The following is a 23,201-nucleotide window of genomic DNA, read 5'->3' on the forward strand; positions in this document are numbered from 1 at the left end:
AGGAAGCGATCACGCCAAGTCTCAGGGAAAAAGGATGGTTTAATAGAAAGTGTGCAAATCTAAAACCCGTGCAATGGATCCAAATTAAGGATATAATGACCAGCGGTCAACTGGTACAAAGACAAGACATATATAGACAAACAAACGACCCTCAGGTGAGACGGATCACGGGCTCTGCCCACCTGAGGGACGCACATGACGTCACCAAACAACAACAACAACAGCCGCTGTGGACGGAGGCGGCCGGTAGGGGGCCGCCTCACCGTGACAAAACCTATGATACTAATTAATAATACTATATTAGTGTTTCATGATTTAATGTAGTCAGACATTAAATTTCAGAAAGATTATTTAATGTAAATATTATACAATTTTATTGCTGAACAGAAAAAGGTTATAACATGAATTTGATTGGGAAATATAGTTTTAATCTGGAAAAAAAAGTAACAATAACAAGAATTAAATATTTATATATAAATAACATCAAAATGTGTCACACAGAAGGTTACTAAATTTACAAAATAAATTATATTAAAGCTCTAAAGCTCAGAGTCCATCAATTTCACTGCTTCACTTCTCTGCATTTTCATTGGCCTTAAGTGCATCCAGCCAGGTGCGTAAAAAAACAGTTGTTGTTCAACGCCTTCTCTGAAGGTTAATTCGTCTTTAAAAAGGATGCTTTATCTATTATATGTAATATATGTTAATAACGCTTCACCAATAATTTGTATTTTTCCTATAAATCCGCTTTCAAATCCACTTTTCGTACTTGTGCTGAAAAAAACCTCAGCGGTGAAATAAAAAATCAACCAATCTGTCACGTTGGGCAACGCCCCCTCTCGTAGCTGTCACTCTGGGTTCCCTCATGTCTGTGTTCCCTGCCTGTTTGTCCCGCCCTGCTCGTTTATTTTGATGATTCCTCGTTTGTTACCACGCCCCTGTGTCATTGTCATCACCTGTCCCTAGTTCGCTCCTCTCAGCGATTGTGTCCGTCTCCTCGCTCCGTAGCGCGAGCTACGTTACACAATCAGAATATTTCACACAGTTGTGGTAAAAGAGAGAAAGGCCCTTTTACATTGGGAGCTTTTATTATATTATTATTATATTATATTTTATTATATTATTATTTATTTTACATTGGGAGCTTTTTTATTATAGATTGGCAGTTTTATCAACCAATCATGTTATCGAATTAGAATCGTGGGGGCGTGCTCCAATTGTCTCTCATTTTTATTTGAAACAAATCCAAAATGTTGCCAATCTGTAGCTGTTGTGTTTTTCTTTGAAACCAGCTCGCTTGACTCACAACTAACACTCATTCGTCATTGTGGCTTTTTCCCCTCTGTATGATCTTAGTGAAAACCGCCACTGTCATCATACTGCCCAATCCTAGTAGGTGCTATGATTAGCTTAGCTCAGCAAGTTTTTAAAATAAATATATATTAAAACGCACATATGCTCCTCTGTTCATTGCGGATGCACTTTTGAAATAATAATGTTGCAGTAGGCAAATTGCCCTGATTTGCGCTGGTGGTAGTTGTTGTTTTTTATTTAGTTATTTATTATTAATATTTAAAAGTTGTTCTCTGCACTACGTTATGTAAAATAGTTTAAAAATATTTTTGTGCAACACCTTTATATTTATTGGTTGTTATATGGTAATATTTAAGTCATTTGGTTTTTATTTGTTTCTTTAATAGTGACACAATCAACACAATGATTGATGATGCAGGGGGCACCAACCAAAATCTCGCCTAGGGCACCACATTGGTCAGGGCCGGCTCTGATTCCAACCATAAAAAAACTCAGCAGACATGCAGACACCTGATGAGATAAATAACACCTTTAAAGATTTTTTCAAAAAGGTATACTCATCAGACAATGAAATCAACTTAGACTAAATCAATAACTTCCTGGACCATATCAAACTACCTAAATTAACTGAAAACCAAAAACAAACACTTGAAAGACCATTATCCCTAGAAGAACTTTACAAAACTTTAAAACATATGCCTAACAGTAAAGCCGCAGGACCTGATGGATTCCCTGCTGAGTTTTATAAACACTTTTGGCCATCCTTATCACAACTGTTTTACAGAACAATAACAGAAATCAAACAAAATGCAAAACTTCCAAAAAAATATGAATACTGCAATCATCTCCCTTCACCTTAAACCAAACAAAGACCCTACCCAATAATCTAGCTACAGACCATTATCATTAATGAATACAGACACAAAAATAATCAGCAAGGCGCTAGCCAACAGAGTAGAAACAGTAATTCATAATTTAATACATCCTGATCAAATGGGTTTTCTCAAAGGTCGACACTCATCCACAAATATGCGCAGATTAGTGAACATAATAGACTACACCTCACACCAAAACATACCAACAGCAATTGTAACCCTAGATGCAGAAAAAGCCTTTGACAGAGTAAACTGGAAATTCTTATTTACCACACTGTATAAACTCGGATTTGGAGAATCATTCATTAACTGGATACAGATCTTATACACTGCACCTAAGGCTACAGTCAACACCAACGGGGTAATATCACAACCTTTCACATTACACCGGGGGACCAGACAAGGATGCTCACTCTCTCCTTATCTATTCTCTATCTTCATAGAACCACTAGCAGCAGCAATACGACAAAACACAGACATTAAAGGAATCCAAACACCTAACATGGAACATAAAATCAGTCTACATGCAGACGATATCTTACTATTTCTACAAAAACCACATATCTCAATAACAAAAACAATTCAAACATTACCTATCCCAGTATGTACTAATTACGTCACATATCTCGGTGTAACTAAAGATATCTCCCTAGCTGTCAGAGTTGTTCAAGCTCAATTACAATCCATTAACTAAAACAATAAGTGACTATCTTCACCACTGGTCTACACTTCCTCTTTCACTTGCTGGCAGAATTGCTACGATTAAAATGACAATATTACCAAAAATCAATTATTTATTTTCAATGATTCCCATTCAGCCCCCACTCACTTGGTTTCAGACTTTAAATACCACAATAACTGATTATTATTGGAAGAATAAACCATCTAGAATCAAACCCACAACGTTACAGAATTCAAAATCATACGGCGGTCTAGAGGCACCAAATTTCCACAATTATTACCTGGCAAATCAATTACAATATATATTAAAATGGATAAAACCTAATAGTACAGATAGATCATGGACTGATTTAGAACAAGCATTATGTAAAGATATACAAATATCCAATTTACCATTTATCAGCCAAACAAACATCACCCATGTTTCTATAATACAACTGTGGCCACAACTCTGACAGCCTGGTGGAATTTTCACAAACTAACAAACTCAGCACTAACACCAACCATCCACTCACCCATCTGGAATAACCCGGACTTTACAATTAATAAAAAACATTAAACTATCTATCATGGACTAATAAGGGAATCACACACCTCAAACATCTGTATAACAATACCACATTAATGTCACTACCACAAATAACCCAGAAATGAAGTTAAAAAAAACCCACTCATGAGTTTAAAAATCAATCCAACTACATTAGATCTCCCTACACCAATCTCAGAACTTCTTAACATTACATATACATGGAGGCATAATCAGGTACTTAAATCATTGGCAGGTGCACTTGATAAGAAGCGTTTGGAAGTTAATGGCATGCCAGTTGCTAGTTCCAATAGAGTAATTAGGTTTGTGCGTGAGGGGCACAGAGGTGGAAAGAGTACTGAAAAATTGTAATTGAGTAAAAGTATCATTACTTTGCCTAAAATCTACTCAGAGTAAAAGTAAAATTACCCATCTCAAAATTTACTCGAGTAAAAGTACTAAATTACTTCATTTAAAATGTAATTTGAGTAAAAGTTACTTAGTTACTTTCAGTTATTTAATGCAAGGATGAATCATGAACCAAATTCAGCACAAGTTGTTTTAATCGATTTCAAAGTGTATTTAAGTGCACATCCACACTTGCAAAAAGATCAGTTGGGCTCAGGAACATACTTCCTCACAGCACAAGGACAGTCACAACCTGTACCATAAAGTGCAAATAATTTTCAGTCCTATTGTCCAACGGACAACACTATGATAAGAATAAAGAAATTTAAATTACAAATTATTCAAAAAACAAAATGCACACAAAATGATGTGTGCCACAAATCAAACTAAAATGCAACAGGATTCCACTACTCACAATAAAATGCCCACAGGATCCCACATCAAAAATTTAAAAATGCCACAATTTAAAAGTAAGTGCTCACAGGATCCAACTATTCATAATATAGTGCCCACCGAATCCTACTATTCACAATAAAATGCCCACAGGTGGCCACAACTCAAAATAAAATATAAAATGACCACAGGATCCCACATCTCAAAATAAAACAAAATGCGTACAGGATTCCACTATTTAAAACACTCACAGGATCCAACTATTCAAAATACAGTGCCCACAGGATTCCACTTTTCACAATAATATGTCCACAGGATCCCACAGAACCTGATAGATAGAAGATTTAAAGATAGAACAATCTCATCCTTTTGGAAAAAAAAGTGCACCAGATTACGACCTGATTATGAGACAATGGAAAGGGTGCGCGCAAGGCAAGGCCACACAATTGGCTTTCAGTCCTGGGACTCCAAGTTTAAATTTCTGCCCGCATTAAATTTTTCACCATCAATATTTTTTTACTCAGTAATTTGAGGCCGTTCAAATGTAGTGAAGTAAAACTACTTGGGTCAAAATGTACTTAAGTAAAAGTAAAAATTACACATTTCAAAAACTACTCAGAAAATTACAAATTACTCCTAAAAAGTACTCAATTACAGTAATGTGAGTAAATGTAATTAGTTACTTTCCACCCCTGGAGGGGCAGCATAGCAAGGAGCCAGCACAGTTTTCAAAAGTTGTTGGTAAGTGGGCTGATGCAAAAGATTGGAAACTGTTGGTTGATGTAGGCTGTAAATTGCAGGTTTACAGTGTATTGTAGTCACAAACTTGAGGCCAGATGTTGTGTTGTATTCTGAAAGTAAGCGGATAGTGTATTTCATAGAGCTAACTGTTACATTTGAAGACGAAGTTGATGCAGCATATGAAAGGAAAAGGTTGAAGTATGCAGATTTGGTGGCTGAGGTAAGAGAGCGGGGCTGGCAAGCATATATTAGACCTGTAGAGGTAGGGGCTATGGGTTTCCTGGCGAAGTCTGCCACAAGACTACTGGCTGAGTTTGGATTTAGAGGCTGTGTGATGAGAGCAGTGGTAAAGGAGTTGTCAGCGGTAGGTTAGGTGGGCTAAGGATAGTACTTGAAGAGAGAAATTATTTGGTGTGTGTGATGTTGAGATATGGGTAGGGTTGTCACTTGGCTTTTCCGATAGCTGTCGGGTAGCAGGGTTGTTGGTCAATTTTGTGATGGGCTACATTGTGAGCTTGGAGGGGGGTGGGTCTGGGACGCCAGACTCCACTGATGAGCCTTCTGGAGATGTTTGGGGCTCAATTCATCGAAACACCAATGAAGGGAGGTGCCTTACTGATGGTATTGTGTCAATGTCACTTTGTGAAGGTATTGTGTCAATGTCACCTTGTTTTGAAGGTCAGTCCAGGTTTGTTTGGTGGTTTGAGTACTTGGCAGTTGAGGCAATGGACCGTGAACATAGTGCGCTGTGCTTCTGGATCCTTGTCGAGCCAGTATCAGATTGTAGCTGCTGCTGTGTTCTGTTCAAGCAACTAGTGTGTGCATAGGGTGTGTGAATCTATCTTGTCTTCTTAGTAGTATTGGGTAGTTGAGACAATGGGTCATGGGCATAGTAGTAGGTATTAGTAGATCATAGTCGTTGGTTGGTTAATACATTCTAGCCAAGCCTGTTGCATGACTCCGGATGTTAGGTGCAGGATTTTATCATCTTCCTGTATTATGTTACTACAGCAAATAAAACATTATCCAAAATATATAAAATTATATCTCAATTAAATCTTAACATTAGCTTACCGTGCAAGCAATGAAGTAAGAAAGATTTATCAATAACTCTTAATGCTAACTTCTGAATCCAGATATGTAATAATATAGCAGTGTCACAAATACTAATTTACAACTAATCCAGTATAAAGTTATCCACCGAGTACAATATGCCACATACACAATGTATAAAATGGGATTCACAAACTCACCAAACTGTACACACTGCAATCAGAACACTGTTGATAATTATATCCATGCTATGTGGCACTGCACTCCAGTTAACCAGTTTTGGAATGAAGTCACTACTCATCTATCTCAAGCACTAAATACCCAAATTCATCATTATTCCTACAGGGATGCCAACTTTTGACGTTCGCTTAGAGTGAGATTTTAACCTGGAGGAGGTGGCGAGTGTAAATTGTTGAGCGCGCGCGGGAAAGGGGGGGGGGGGGTGGCGAACGTAAGTTGTTGGGGGGGGGGGGGGGGGTGGCGAACGTATCGATCGCTGGTGGTTGGCGCCAGAGTGAACTAGTAACTCATTGAATCATAGATGTGGATCAGAGGTATAAATTATTACATAAATAATTACATAAATACACATACAGACTTAATCTAGACACAACTAACTCAAATATTACATCACAATAATATTGTATAATAAAATATGCACAGAAGACAAACCTTAAGAATATTTCCTGTTCTGGCTCCGATATGGTGAAATTATCTTCTGCTAGCAGTTTGGACTAAAGACTCCTCAAACGTGGACTGAAGACTCACTTGGTTGTTGAGTACTTAAATGACCACTAACACTAGATAACACTTCTTGTCCTTGTACTTTACATTGTACACTCACCGGCCACTTTATTAGGTAGCTACACCTTGTTAGTAACTGGTTGGACCCCCGTTTGCCTTCAGAACTGCCTTAACTGCATAGATTCAACATGGTACTGGAAACATTCCTCAGAGAGTCTGGTCCATATTGACGTGATAGCATCACACAGTTGCTGCAGATTTGTCGGCTGCACATCCATGATGTGAATCTCCTGTTCCTCCACATCCCAAAGGTGCTCTATTGGATTGAGATCTGGTGACTGTGGAGGCCATTCGAGTACAGTGAATTCATTGTCGTGTTCAAGAAACCAGTCTGAGGCTGTGGCATTGACACAATGCTCAGTTGGTACTAATAGGCCCAATGTGTGCCAGGAAAATATCCCCCACACCATTGCACCACCACCACCAGCCTGAACCACTGATACAAGGCAGGATGGATCCATGCTTTCATGTTGTTGATGCCAAATTCTGACCCTACCATCTGAATGTCACAGCAGAAATCGAGACTCATCAGAGCAGGCAACGTTTTTCCAATCTTCTTTTGTCCAATTTTGGTGAGCCTGTGTCAATTGTAGCCTCAGTTTCCTGTTCTTAGCTGACAGGAGTGGCACCCAGTGTGGTCTTCTGCTGCTGTAGCCCATCTGCCTCAAGGTTCGACGTGTTGTGTGTTCAGAGATGCTCTTCTGCGTATCTTGGTTGTAACGACTGGTTATTTGAGTTACTGTTGCCGTTCTATCAGCTCGAACCAGTCTGGCCATTCTCCTCTGACCTCTGGCATCAACAAGGCATTTGCACCCACAGAACTGTCGCTCACTGGATATTTTCTCTTTTTTGGACCATTCTATGTGTTACGGAACAGTTCCGGACCCTTCCCTGTGGGCGTGCCGCTATGTTGTCTGCGTGTCGTTATGTCCATGTTTGTACTTCCATGGGTGTGGGTTGTTTGTGAGCGTGTTCGTGGTTACACCTGTGCCTTGTCTCGAGGTCACGTGGGTCTGTGTAATTCACCTATTTAATGTGCGTTAGCGCGGTGTCTAGTGCTCGTCTTTGTCTAAAGTTCATGCCCATGCAAGCATCGCGTCAGTGTGCTTGCTCCGTTTGTGCAGGACTTTACGTGTTTGTGTGTTTGATTAAACGTTTAATGTTCACTGCAAGACGCGTGTCGTGCCTCCTGCTTCCTCCAGCACCACAGCGTCACAGAAAGACGAGCCGATCAGATGCCCGGATACGCTAAGCGTACACCCAAGGGGAAGAAGAAGAGCCGGCGTCACCACGGCTCTTCCCCGGTCCGGCGCCACGAAGCCCCCGTCTCCGAGCAGATCATGAAGCAGGACCCACTCTGTACGTACATGCTCTGAGCAGCTCAGGAGACGGAGGATGCACAGATGGCGGAATACTTCCGCACATCCGCGGTACGCGTGTGGAGGGAGAGACACGCCCCCGTGTCCGCGGAACCACCACCCGGTGCTGTGGGCAGCTGTAATGTGGAGGAGAAGAGCGCTCCGCTCCTGGTCTTCCCCGAAGAGGAGGAGACCAGTGAGCCGTTTGTGGTGGGGGTAGATGCCTTTGCCCTCTCTCCCCCCGAAGAGGAGTTCGGGAGTGAGGACTCCGGAGAGGAGAGTGAGGGTGAGGGCAGCTGCCCTTCCCCCCGGTCCGTGGCTTCCTGGACGTCGGACGAGGAGAAGGAGACCAGCGCCACTCCATCGGTCTGCTCCGACGTCGATGAGCTCCCCGATAAGGCGGAGGAAGACGTCAGTCCTCCCCCATCCGTATGCTCCGAATCAACGGTGTATTACGGAGAAGGGAAGGACCTTAGCCCCCCTCCGTCCCTGCACTCCGAGTCAACCGTGTGCTATGGGGAGAGAGGGAGCACCAGCCCACCTCCGTCCGTTTGTTCGACCCCTTCCAGGTTCGACAGCGGGAGTGAGGGAGAGGACAAGATCTCGGTGGGTTCTGCGGACACCGTGCGGGGAGAGAAAGGGTGTCCACTAGGCAGGAAAGCCTCTCAGGCGTCGTCAGAGAGGAGCAGCAGGTGCTGGTCAAGCTGCCCTGCCACGGACGAACCCATGTCCCTGGACCGGAGCCTCTCGGAGGGAGAGGAGGAGCCCATGTCCCTAGATCGGTGTGTCTCGGAGGAGGAAGGAGAGCCCATGGACTCATCGGGGGACAAAACGCCGGTGATCCCGGCTGCGCGGGAAGGATCCAGCACGGTTGGCGGTCCAAGGTGGGGGTTCCACGTCTCGGCTCCGGTGGCGCCCAGGAGGGAGGCCAAGGCTCCTCAGGCGAAGGTCTCAGGCGCAAGGACCAGGGGCGCACCAGGAGGAGCAGCGCGCACCGGAGGTGCGAAGCCGAGGACCGGTGGGACTCCGCCGCCGGTTCCGCCTGCCGCGCCCGCCCAGCCTGCTTTCCCTGGAGGGATAGCGCCACCGTTTGCGCTTTGGCAGGCAGCCGGAGCGATGCCGTGGCTGCCTGTCCCTATATGTCTGTCTGTTCCCCTGTGTCTCCCTAATCTCCTTTTCCCTCTTGTGCCTTTTGTGTTTCATGTACCTGTGTGTGTGTTTGTCAGCGTGCCTTAGTTTAATGTATTTTCCCCTGTCTTCCCAGGGAGGGTGTACTAGTGCTGTCCGCGGCGGTTCCCGCCGCCGGGGGTGACGGCTCTCGGAGGCTCGTGATCCCGGGGGCTCCGGACCTGCCCGTCGGTGTTTGTTCGGGGCATTCCCACGGCGCGGGACGCTCCGGGAGTAGCGAGCCCCTGGCGGGGGGTTCTGTTACGGAACAGCTCCGGACCCTTCCCTGTGGGCGTGCCGCTATGTTGTCTGCGTGTCGTTATGTCCATGTTTGTACTTCCGTGGGTGTGGGTTGTTTGTGAGCGTGTTCGTGGTTACACCTGTGCCTTGTCTCGAGGTTACGTGGGTCTGTGTAATTCACCTATTTAATGTGCGTTAGCGCGGTGTCTAGTGCTCGTCTTTGTCTAAAGTTCATGCCCATGCAAGCATCGCGTCAGCGTGCTTGCTCTGTTTGTGCAGGACTTTACGTGTTTGTGTGTTTGATTAAACGTTTAATGTTCACTGCAAGACGCGTGTCGTGCCTCCTGCTTCCTCCAGCACCACAGCGCCACACTATGTAAACCCTAGAGATGGTTGTGCGTGAAAATCCCAGTAGATCAGCAGTTTCTGAAATACTCAGACCAGCCCATCTGGCTCTAACAACCATACCACGTTCAAAGTCACTTAAATCACCTTTCTTCCCCATTCTGATGCTCTGTTTGAACTGCAGCAGATTGTCTTGGCCATGTATGCCTAAATGCATTGAGTTGCTGCCATGTGATTGGCTGATTCGACATTTGTGTCAGTGAGCAGGTGTACCTAATAAAGTGGATGGTGAGTGTATATTTATCTATACCTGTTTATTTGCACTTCCAGGTATTGGTTTTTAATTTCTGTTGTTTAAGACTGAGCCTATGTTTTTTTTTTAATACTAGGTATTGTCATTGATTCCTGTAATTTAGTAGTATTCTGGTTCACGGGTATCTTGAATTCTGACCTTTCTACAGTATCTAGGTTGAATTCTGTGAACAGATGCAAAGCACTTTTTAAGTTGCTCTAGATAAGAGCGTCTGCTAAATGCCATTTGTATAGCATAACTCACACAAGTTTTCTTTGTCTTCAGGTGGCATAACCATACCAGACTCATGCGGGACACTTCTGACCTTGAAAAAGCAGCTCATCCAAATCCCTCAAACCACTCAAACCAGTTGTTGCTGTTTTACTGTATTCATTTAAACCTTTTTTTGGCCCCTTATTCCCCACAGACACGTTCTCTGTGACACCAGCCTTAAAAGTTTTAAGCTCCTTGTTTGAAGTGCATTTAACAGGTATGATTGATTCTCACAGAGCGCATGAACTCTATTCTAAAGACACAGACATTCGTGTTTTTTTTCCTAAATTAACTAATTCGTATATCCACTGCATAGATTCAGAGAAATGAACAGTCACTCGCAGGTGCAACCTCACACACCTGTCACCTGACGCGCCTCCACGACTCTCACAACCATCCTAAAAGTTCGCGCTCGCGCTCGGCAGCCTCCACATATTACGATAACGTAACCACCACGTTGGTTTATTATCTGATCCGTCTTATCTCACTCAACTGAACTTGTCGTTCCTGTTGCATTCCGACGTGGTCTTTGACAGTCGTCACTCCAGAACCGAAAGTATGGATCGCGTGGACCGGTTCAAGACTGCAGGAGGGGAGAAGCGCGCGCATCCCTCCTCACGCGCGGTGTCCGTGTCGTGCATCTGCAACGTGCAGTGACAAACGGGTCCAGGTAGGTGCTTTAAAATTGTGTTTCATCTGTTAAGTCTCTAAGATGTAGCCTACCTTTTCACATTCATGAAATATGCTGATTTAAAAGCAGTTTCAAGTAGAGTTATTTGGATATAGCCTACAGGAAATAATAAATATAGCGATCAAATACAAAAACAAAAAAACTAAAAAACAATTAACACAAATAAGTGTAATTCAAAATATTTTAGTGCTTGTCTAAAGGGATTTCTGTAAGGTTCTGTGTTTCTTCTAAACGGTATTTTTGCAGTGTGTGATTGAACTATAACGCCCCAGACACACCTTTGGTACCTTTGGAGCGTTTGGTGGTTGGTTTCCTCATTAACATTTTCGGGAACGGGTTTAACTTGTGGTTCATTTTTTTTTGGATAATTTCCAGTTGTTGCTTTGCAGTAACCTGAAACTCATCGTATAGAGCGCTCATTACGCACATCTGATCCGTGCGGTTCGGATCTATACGCGGAAAGGATAGACCCACCTGTTCAGGACTTACTCGGTTTCCCTTCTCTCACAGCCCCATCAAAAAATATAAATCAAGTACGTTAAATCACGAAACACCGCAACCACTGGCTTACAGAGTCCACCGTATGTGCCAAAATATGGTGAAACACTCCTGCCAAACTACATTTAAATCGTTTTTTCTGACATATAATGTAGCTCTTTCTCTCTTTGTTCTTGTGAGACAGAGGTCATCAGGTTACTATCTTATCCTGACCAAACCTGCAGTCTTGTCTACGGGTTCAGCAGTAGTAGCAAAGAGGAACCTCGATAACACATGAATACCATGAGACATGGTATTGATGGTAACAGCTGACAGTGTGTTCGTATTATTCACACACATTTAGAAAATGGTTTATATGATTTTTGGTATACAGTGTGTAATAAGGTCACATTATTATGAGTCGCCTATTATTAGTGATTTAATATAACATTTATGTTTTAAACATATTACTGGCTTTTTCCACAGAAGCACAGAAGGTTCATATTAAAATTCAATGAACCACAGGGGCATTCTCTCTCTCTCTCTCTCTCTCCTCTCTCTCGCTCACTCACCCTTTGTTTTTCTTTTTGTATCATTCTCTCATCAAATTTTAATGAGTGTTTTATACTGTATTGACAACAGCTGCCCCATAGACAATAATGTCTCTCTTCACCTCGTCACACACACACACACACACACACACATGCTTTAGCAGACATGCCTATTGAAATACAGATGAAACATACTGTACATATAAACAGAAATACTCAGCCATTCAAAATGTACTTACAAGTTCTTTTTTATTCTGTTTTCTCTCCAGCACTTTACATTTAAAATAACTATTGGCTTCTGAAGACTGGATTGTGGACTGGTCTGAGATCAGTGTAAGTGTTCTGTCTGCAGTAGGAATGTGGCTCCCCTGCACCACCTTTGACTCCACCATGTTCCACTGTTAAACCTCCACATTATTCCCTACAACAGTCTGCTACAACAGGAGGTGTGTAGCCACCGCATCATCACATCTTTACATTGTAGACCTAAGGCCAGGGGCACCCACATATGGGCACAGTTTAATTTATATTGTAAACCTAAGGCCATGGGCACCCACATATGGGCCCAGTTTAATTTACATTGTAGACCTAAGGCCATGGGCACCCACATATGGGCCCAGTTTAATTTACATTGTAGACCTAAGGCCATGGGCACCCACGTATGGGCCCAGTTTAATTTACATTGTAAACCTAAAGCCATGGGCACCCACATATGGGCCCAGTTCATTTACATTGTAAACCTAAGGCCATGGGCACCCACATATGGGCCCAGTTTAAATTACATTGTAAACCTAAGGCCATGGGCACCCACATATGGGCACAGTTCATTTACATTGTAGACCTAAGGTCATGGGCACCCACATATGGGCCCAGTTTAATTTACATTGTAGACCTAAGGCCATGGGCACCCACGTATGGGCCCAGTTTAATTTACATTGTAGACCTAAGGCCATGGGCACCCACATATGGGCCCAGTTCATTTACATTGTAAACCTAAGGCCATGGGCACCCACGTATGGGCCCAGTTTAATTTACATTGTAGACCTAAGGCCATGGGCACCCACATATGGGCCCAGTTCATTTACATTGTAAACCTAAGGCCATGGGCACCCACATATGGGCCCAGTTCATTTACATTGTAGACCTAAGGTCATGGGCACCCACATATGGGCCCAGTTTAATTTACATTGTAGACCTAAGGCCATGGGCACCCACATATGGGCCCAGTTCATTTACATTGTAAACCTAAGGCCATGGGCACCCACATATGGGCCCAGTTTAATTTACATTGTAAACCTAAGGCCATGGGCACCCACATATGGGCCCAGTTTAATTTACATTGTAGACCTAAGGCCATGGGCACCCACGTATGGGCCCAGTTTAATTTACATTGTAGACCTAAGGCCATGGGCACCCACATATGGGCCCAGTTCATTTACATTGTAAACCTAAGGCCATGGGCACCCACATATGGGCCCAGTTTAATTTACATTGTAGACCTAAGGCCATGGGCACCCACATATGGGCCCAGTTCATTTACATTGTAAACCTAAGGCCATGGGCACCCACGTATGGGCCCAGTTTAATTTACATTGTAGACCTAAGGCCATGGGCACCCACATATGGGCCCAGTTTAATTTACATTGTAGACCTAAGGCCATGGGCACCCACATATGGGCCCAGTTTAATTTACATTGTAAACCTAAGGCCATGGGCACCCACGTATGGGCCAAGTTTAATTTACATTGTAGACCTAAGGTCATGGGCACCCACATATGGGCACAGTTTAATTTACATTGTAGACCTAAGGTCATGGGCACCCACATATGGGCACAGTTTAATTTACATTGTAGACCTAAGGTCATGGGCACCCACATATGGGCCCAGTTTAATTTACATTGTAGACCTAAGGCCATGGGCACCCACATATGGGCCCAGTTTAATTTCTGTTGCTAATCCAGTGGCTGAGATGTCATATGTTGGCTTGAAGATGCAACTTGCATCCATTTGAAATGCAAACTACACGCAATTTAGCCACAGTTTTGAGTGCAAACGGAAACATGGCTTCAGACAACCTGAACCAGGCTCAACCCTTTCTCTTACACTGGATACTTTGGTTAATAATATTTTGGACCTTTTAATCTGTGTATTTAGAAATTCAAAATAAATTTGCATGTATATTTGCATGTGCCAGATTAGGTTCTATATATATTACATTTAATGTACATTTACATTTATTCCAAAAGGTTTAAATAGACAGGTTGTCCTGAAGCCTTGACCAACACTCCTAATTAATGACTGTGTGTGTGTGTGTGTGTGTGTGTGTGTGTGTGTGTGTGTGTGGTGTGTGTGTGTAGGATGTGTGTACTGCCATTGTTGCTGTCACTGATGTGGCGTTTGTGGTTTGTACACTGCAACCCAGCCGTCCCCTGCCCCGCCCCCTGCCCCGCCCCCTGCCCTGCCCTCTGTGTCTGCCACCTGGAGCTTCACTTGGTCACGTGTGGCAGTGCCAACCTCACAGACCTGCCCGCTGCCCTGCCTCCTTACACGGAGCACCTGAACCTCTCCTTCAACCATCTGACCTACATCCAGCGCCAGGCATTCAGGTCGACCCGCCATCTCCGCACCCTGCTCCTGAACAACAACCAGATCGGGGGCGTGGCCAACGGCGCCTTCGCCCCGCTAGAGGCGTTACAAAGGCTGGACGTGAGCCAGAACAATATCTCCAGCCTGGCCACCGGCTTCTCGCTAGGCCTGGGTTCCCTCAGGGAACTCTCGCTGGCTAACAACCAGCTGGTTGGCGTGAACGCCAGCTGGTTCAAGCACCTGGACGCCCTGCTGCGGCTGGACCTGAGCGGCAACCGCATCCACTCGCTGTCGCCGAGGGCCTTCGGCGGCATGAGCACGCTGCGCTACGTCCGTCTGGACCGGAACGACATCGCCGACCTCACCGACGGCGTCTTCTCCACGCTGAGGAACCTGGAGCAACTCGGGCTTCGGGACAACAACATCGCGCACCTGGACGCCGCGGTGTTTGCGCCACTCACCAGCCTCGTAGTGCTGGACCTGGCCTACAACCAGCTGAAGAAGGTGGACTTCAAGGCTCTGCTGAGCATCCAGGCGCAGAGCACACACGTGCTGCTGGACGGCAACCCCTGGACCTGCGACTGCGACCTCCAGAGGGTGTTCGGGAAACTGCACAGCGTGCGCCGGCTGCTGCTGGACGACTACGGCTACCTGATATGCAGCCAGCCCAAGGAGCTGCAGGGTCACAGCCTCCGCCAGGTGGACCAGGGCCTGTGCTTCGCCGAGACCGTCACCGTCCTCATCATCACCATCACCGTGGTTGTTACCGTGGTGGCAGCCATCGTCATGGCAGAGAAGAGCAGAGAGAAAAGGAATAAGGAGAGGCACTGGACCGAAGTGAGCGAGATGTCGTTCGACTCACAAGACTGAATAGTGTTTTTTTTTTTTTAATTACATTTTAAAAAACAAACTTTTAAACAGTTGGCCAGCTCTCTGAAACACTGGTATTTGACATTTGAGAGATCTTACATCTGTAAGAGCCTAACTATTTCTACAACCTAGCTAATTTAAAAATGTCCTCAGATGTCATATAAAATAGCGTTGAAGAAACTACAAGTTAACAAACTCTATTTAAAATCATCAAATTTCATGTTTTCATAACCTTACCAACTGCTGAGCTAGAAATTCAAGTTGTCTGTGCAAATTTATTATTTCAAGAATGCTTCATTAAATTGCTTTTGCATGTTTAAAATTGCCATGCTGAACATGGCTCTAATGGTATTCTAATTTAATCTGTAAAAGCAAACCTTTTGATGGCTATAGTTCATTTGTTTTTACAATGTAAATCCTACTGTTCATCTGTGTTTCAACTTCGTAAAATCATGTCTGCACAATTACACCAGACGTCTCCCAATGAATGGATGAAGAACTGGTACTTGGCTGACTGTGGATTCCTCTGTCTGTTGGTCATGTATCTACACATCGTTTTATAGATGTCTTTAGGACTGCATGCCCAGTGATTGATGACGCTCTGTCCTGGGTGCCTGGTGTCCTCCAGGGGCCTGTGGTCTATGGTTTAGAGTTCACCCTCTGATTGGCTGCCACATTTCATTGGTGTGTTGAGTGGATGTAAAAGCTGTGTACAGTATTGATTCTAAAGTGCCCTTAGCTTCTGAGAAAGGCCCTATATAAGTGTATCTTCATTCATTCATAATAAATATAAAGGACTCAGGGGACAGGAGTGGTTTCTTCAAATAGAATGCACTCACCAGTAGCAATGAACATCTTTCCAAATTAACTGGTTTCAGGGAGTGATTTGTACATTTTGTTTGCCACGGACCGAAATCCTAGAAATGTGGAGATGGTGGTGACATCATCGAATGGAGGCAGTAACAATACTGGGAGGTCTGGGCATACGCTAACCAACTCCAAGTTAGCCACGCTGAGGTAATTACCTAGTTCAGTAAATGTTATCATTTTGTTTTTATAATGCCTAGCAACACAAAACTTTGCAATGCCGTGCACCATCACTTATACCTTATATTAAAAGGAACAATAATACATTTTTACCACCAAAAAGTGCTGCTCAGGGCCCCCATATGGCCTTGAAATTTGTAGTATCCAGGCCACGAAATGTCAGTATAATGTGTGTTTCAAAATGTAAAGAATCATTGAAAAAATGGTTCCTTTAATGAAACGTGTGGCTAAATGACGCTGGGATGTGTCCACTTTGCCGTACTGTCCCGTTCATTTCAGTGGGGAGCTCTTACACAACCATGATGGGCCTCTCCACACAGGTGAAAAAGTCCAGCAAATTTCAGCTTTATGCGATGAGCATGGTCACTGCATTGCGTCTAGCCAACTGGGCAAAAGTAAAATGTTACATCATTACAAATAATAAGTCCCTTGTAAATCACACACTGTACCAGAGGTATCTCTTCCTTTTTTGTTTCTTTATCATTAAATTCATGCTAATCAACCTCCTAAGGAAATGCGACATTGTAAATACATTGTTTTGTTCAGTTTATTTTGGGGGGGTCAAAGGGGAGGACAAACTATTGTGCATAGGGCCGAATATTTAATGCATAGGGCTCATCTAACACACTTTGGTTAATATAATATTGGAATGGCCTTGAGAGTTGGAAAGGTGCTATGAGGTTCCCTGAGGGGAAATGGTTAGAGCATGTTAAAACTGGTAGTGAAATTGGGCCTGGGTGTAGCATGAAATTGATTTTAAAATTCTTCTACTGATTTATAAAGCACTGCACGTGCTTGCTCCTGAATACCTCCAGGAACTTATTTCCTACTATGAACCCCCACGTCAACTAAGATCACAAGGTGCTGGTCTCTTATTAGTTCCACAAATTAATAAGGTAACAGCAGGGGGAAGAGCCTTTTCTTATAAGGCCCCCCAGCTTTGGAATGACCTTTCAGAATGTGTCCGGGACTCTGACACAGTCTCAATCTTTAAGTCTAGGTTGAAAACTTAATTATTTAGTTTAGAATTTGGTAATTATGTGCCCCCTGATGTAATGGGCAGCACCTAGTAAGGAGTGTGGGGTGGATAGGATATCCATGGGGCTTTAGTTTTGGTAGCCATGGTAGCTTCTTGCTACTTTTCCTTGCGTTTCTGTGATTAAGCTCACCTGTAGTTCAGTGGAGTTGTGTGCACATATAGTGCAGCTGTTTGAGCCTTGGGGGAAAAAAGGCTAAACTAGATTTTTATTTAGTTGGCAAACCAATGGGATTCCTTGCTGAGAGAGAGAGAGAGAGAGAGAGAGAGAGAGAGAGAGAGAGAGAGAGAGAGAGAGAGAGAGAGAGAGAGAGAGAGAGAGAGAGAGAGAGAGAGAGAGAGAGAGAGAGAGAGAGAGAGAGATTGGATTGGATTGGATTAATTAATGAAAGAAAGGGTTGTTCCAGATGCAACTTTACAGGTGTTGTCTGACAACTTATCTTTAACACAAGGCTGAGTTTAGCATGTAAGTGGTATTGCATGTGTAGTTCATCAGATGGAGAGATTTTATTAGTTTTTTTTTTAGTTTTGATTAATGTTTTGTTATTAAAGAGACGTCAACATTTCTTTTGGGTGTCTGAGTATAGGATGGCAGTGATTGAGAGTTGTTAACCTTGCAGGTATGGATTGTTAAAACTTTTTTTTTTAATGAGGTTTTAATGGTTTTCATTTTTCCTTGCAGGGGTTTTGGGAGTCTAACCCTAGCCACTTTTGGATTTATGGTTGATTTAGTTTATTATTATTATTTTTTTGTCTGTTTGAATTCTTGTTTCTTTTGATTCTGCTTGTTGCTTTTGTGATGTTGTATATTTGGTTCAGATAGTGTTTGGTGTTCTTTTTGTTGCTTTTATAACTGTTTGATTTTTCCTTATTTTGGGGCGGGGGGAGGTTTACTGCTGGGAGGGCCCGTGACTGTGTCAAGGGTGCACAGACGTATTAGTGCTCTCATTAGTCTGGACATCGTTGGCCTTTACAGCCTTTCTCCTTATATGTTGCACTGTGTGGGTGGGGATAGTGATTTTCGGAGATTAGTGGCCTGGGTTTTTAGATTGTGACTGGGTTTTATATTTTGTCCTCCCTCTGGGTTTTAGGTGTTCTTTTTCATTGTGATTAAAAGTATTTCCTGTCTCTGCCATCTGTTGTTCATTTAGTTGAACCCACCGTGTGGGGAATCCCAGGCCTCTTTGAGGGAACCCCACCTGTTTAGTTGGAGGGGTTGTAGGTTGCTCTCATCCCTTAACTTGAGGGTGGCGTAGTTAAGGTATGTAACCAACCTTCTGATTAGAGGATTAAATGAGGGCCACACTTAGATAAAGGTACAGATCCAGGGGTTCATAGGCAAAGGGTTTTATGGTAGACTGGGGCGCTGGTGCTGTCGTCCTGTCACTGCTCGTGGTCACTCAAGTTTAGTGGATGGTGCAGTGGATGGATGCCAATGTCTCAGAATGCCCCCAAGTCTGTATCACCTTCTGGTTCTGCCTTTTAGCTAAAAAAGACTCTGACTCTTCCTGACTTTTTCATCCAAAACACCCCAAAGTGGCTCAATAATATTTAGATCTTGTGCAGGCCAAGGGATATGTTCAACTTCACTTTCATGTTCATCAAACCAATCCTTCACCAGTCTTGCTGTGTGTATTGATGCATTGTTATCCTGATACACGGCACCGCCTTCAGGATACAATGTTTGAACCATTGGATGCACATGCATTGCACTATTTTGAGCAGAACTGCTCTTACCCTGCTAATTGAACCTTCACACTCTGTTCTTACTGGTGCAATGTGCAATTAATGAAGGTTGGCCACCAGGCTGGTCCAATTTAGCCATGAAACCTTCCACACTAAAATGAAAGGTGTCTCAGCTGAATTGTACAACCCCTGTATATGCCATTCAGTGTGATACCCACAAACCCTTAACCTCACTACTAAAGAACTGGAGCAGTTCATGGGTACAGCAGTGCTTTGTGCTTTCCAAAAAAAGTGAAATTATGTGTGAAATATTGATTCAATCTGCCCACAGGAACAAACATTCAGAAACACAAACACACATTGCAGCTAATTTCTAACCCACTCATTGATAAACCATTTGTGGAATATGTGAAATAAAACGTCTAATGTGATTGTACATCATTGCACTTATATGAAAATTACAGAAAACCTTGGTGTTTTAGTACCCTCATAGCGTCTTGTTGCCCTGAGGCAACAAACCAAAATCTAGGGGCAGGAGGGTGGGGGGGCAAATTTTATTATTTATATATTATAAGGGACCCCTAATCTAGCAAATACTAAACATTCATGCCATAGAGGTATGTGTTAATATATATATGTGTAATATATATATGTGTTAATATATATATATATATATAATTTTTTTTCTCTCTCTCTCTTTAAATTGTTGTCATGGTGACCAGCATCGGCCAGAAGAGGATGGGTTCCCCCCCTGAGTCTTAGTTCCTCTCAAGGTTTCTTCCTCATGCTATTAGGGAGTTTTTCCTTGCCACTGTCGCCCTTGGCTTGCTCACTGGGGGCTTGGACTCGGACACTTGTAAAGCTGCTTTGTGACAACAACTGTTGTAAAAAGTGCTACATAAATACATTTTGATTAATGAAATATGGAAACAGGCAGAGGCAACTGAAAAGCAAATGTTTCAAAGCTTTCCTGCGTATGCCCCCTAAGTACATTTAAGTTGTATTTTTTATGTGTATAAAATGTTTATGTATACATAAAACAATTCTGATAAACAAAATACAAATGTCATCACAAATGTCTCTATGTCTAAGGGAGAGCTTGGAAACACTGGGGAGAACCTATTTCAGCCGCTTGTATTCACAAACTCTAAGAAAAGCTCATGACCATAGGTGAGTCAGAATGATGATTGACCAGTACATATTGATAAAAACTAAACATTTTATTTGAAGTTCCTGTTATTTGGTTGTTGCAACCCAAATTCCTTTTTTTCTATGATTGCATGAAGGATCTAGTGAAGAGTTGGTGGAGGGAGACATACTTTTGCCAAGAACCAGGAATGCTCTGGTCTGCTGTTGTAACAACTGCTTTTGGCTCTTATGTCGTGAGCGAAAACTCTCCACCATTGATGTCAAGAGGATAAAAATTCTGTATAAGTGCTAAAATTGACATCATGAAGTAAAATTTCTAACAAATACTTCCTCTGTAGCTCGACCTAGTGTGTAATAAAAAATGTAACAATGCAATTGTCCTGCATCATGTGACTGTACAATATGTACTAATGTCATATAATAAAATAATTAAAAGAAAATTAATTGTGTTCAATGGTAAGTATACAGAATGATCTGTGCACCAGGGCTGGGGGGGGGGCACCGCATGGCATTATACGTGGATGAATCGCAGATTGCTCTGAGAGCTTTAATTATGAATATGTGTGTCATATTTTTGTCAATTGTGATTTTCATCCCAATCGAAATTTGTCCTCCCCATTTACCCATCTGTGCACTTAGAACACACACACACACACACACACACACAAAGTATTACTAGGGGGCTTTGTTGAACACGTGCCCAGAGCGGTTGGTAGCCCTAGCCCGCCGCTCTGGAGCAGTTGGGGTTACGTGCCTTGCTCAAGGGCACCTCAGTCATGGCCTCAGTCCTGGGAAACCAACCCAGGACACTCTGGTCACAAGACCGGTTCCCTAACCACCAGAGCATGACTGCCCCCTATCTGATGATACTGAGTCTGATCTGATACTTGTACACACTTTTGCACATCCAAACTACTCTCATACCTCAGTCAAAGTCACAGTCAAATTTATTCATATAGCACATTTTCTAACATATAAAGCAGCGTTGTAAATATATGGGTCCATAGGCTTAATGAGCAAGCCAGAGGCAACAGTGGCAAGGAAAATATCCCAGGATTTAGGAAGAAACCTTGGGAGGACCAAGTCTCAAGAAGGAATCCATCCTCCATGGGGCATCCCAGCTAATATCAGTCAAATCTTACTTGTGTATTTTCTCATCTACTCCAGGGTGTTTGGGATTGTAAGGTGAAAACCACATGAACAGTTCAAATACAGTACATGAGCTTGCAATTACCATGTAGCTCGAACATGGTTTTTAAAAATGACAGTATTACCAAAAATGGACGGACTGGGGGTGAGAGCAATTGTATGTCATTCCAAACAAATATTCATCATCATCACAAAATTGAGTGAACGCTTAAAGTGACTGGCAGACAATATCAACATCTCAGTTTTCTTAAACACTCTACGACTTGGGCCTCCAGGCTCTGTATTTTACATACAAAAGGCTAAATGAGAGCTGTGTAATTAAGTTTTAAGCCTAGATTGAAAAATTGGGCTGGTAACTGAGCCTCAAATTGATGCTGTAAGGTTGTTTGATAAGTAAGAGTCTTCATAGGACAAAGATTTACAAATAGCTGTAATTGTAATAATTATATGGTCTAATGAAAACCCTCCATGTGGAGAGTGCAGTCGACCACGTGGGTTATGATGTGAAATGAGGACACTGTGAGATCAGACCATGCTTTTTGCATCATTGGGTTCATGCAGTAGAACCTCTGTTTCATTGGAATTTAGAAGAAAACAGTGAGTTGCTGTCCATTGTTTTATGTCCTTTATTCAGTCATTGTTGTTAATATTACAGGCATCATCAGGATTTGAAGATATATACAACTGAGTATCATTGACGTAACAATGGAAACACATATCATGTTTGCAAATAAATGTGCCTGACAGTAGTCTAATGAGAATTACATGGGCCATGGTATTGACCCTTGTGGGACACCATATTTTACTACTGGGAGATCAGAGCATTCATTACATACAAAGATAAACTGAAAATTGTAACAGGGCATGACCACCGAGGCAAGTAAGATTACAAATCCAGACAGGCTACACCCTGAGGTTTTTGTCACTCTTTGGTCTGGTGGTGACGCAATTGTTTGCTGAGAGTAGGACTTGGGTCCAAGACCATATATGGTTGCTGCCCTCAGCCTTTGGTACAAATTTTGTCAGAAGTGGGATGGTACTTTGATACCAACAGGACTGTTTCCATGGTTAAGAACCCATCCCTACTGTGACAGGATGGTTCAAAATCCATTGGAAAACCCTATTGAGGTGCATGGATGTGGTCCTGGATGTAAGGTGGAGGTGTGGGACAGACTGAAAGTGTGAAGTGCAGGGGAATGTTCTGGTAGCATCAGTGGAGATCATCACTCTCTGATGGAGAGGGTGATGTGATGGAGACTGCCACTCCAGAAGGTTTAATGGGTGCTCTAAGTTCAAATCATGAGAGCTGGCTCTTTGGCCTTGTGGTCAAGGCATGATTTTGTTGCGTGAGATTCATGTGGTCTTTGCCTTTGTCACAACCTTTTACAAGCGCTTCAAAATCTTATGCATTTTAGTTTTGATTTTGGATTTAATTCCATATTTTGCAAATATGGATGTTTGTAGCATCCTTGGACAAGCCAGGGAAATG

The 23,201-nt window shown here is 43.0% G+C and overlaps 1 protein-coding gene across 1 annotated transcript; it reads left to right on the forward strand.

Annotated features, from left to right (window-relative positions):
* The first annotated feature begins 11,495 nt into the window (after positions 1–11,495).
* Positions 11,496–16,420, forward strand: LOC143526216 (uncharacterized). Its single transcript, XM_077020864.1, has 4 exons — positions 11,496–11,694; positions 11,844–11,960; positions 12,459–12,635; positions 14,547–16,420. The coding sequence occupies exon 4, from the start codon at positions 14,548–14,550 to the stop codon at positions 15,643–15,645; it is 1,098 nt and encodes a 365-aa protein (XP_076876979.1). The 5' UTR covers positions 11,496–11,694; positions 11,844–11,960; positions 12,459–12,635; position 14,547; the 3' UTR covers positions 15,646–16,420.
* The last annotated feature ends 6,781 nt before the right edge of the window (positions 16,421–23,201 follow it).

The sequence above is a fragment of the Brachyhypopomus gauderio genome, chromosome 1 (genome assembly GCF_052324685.1).
Source record: "Brachyhypopomus gauderio isolate BG-103 chromosome 1, BGAUD_0.2, whole genome shotgun sequence".
In the NCBI taxonomy this organism is placed as follows: domain Eukaryota; kingdom Metazoa; phylum Chordata; class Actinopteri; order Gymnotiformes; family Hypopomidae; genus Brachyhypopomus; species Brachyhypopomus gauderio.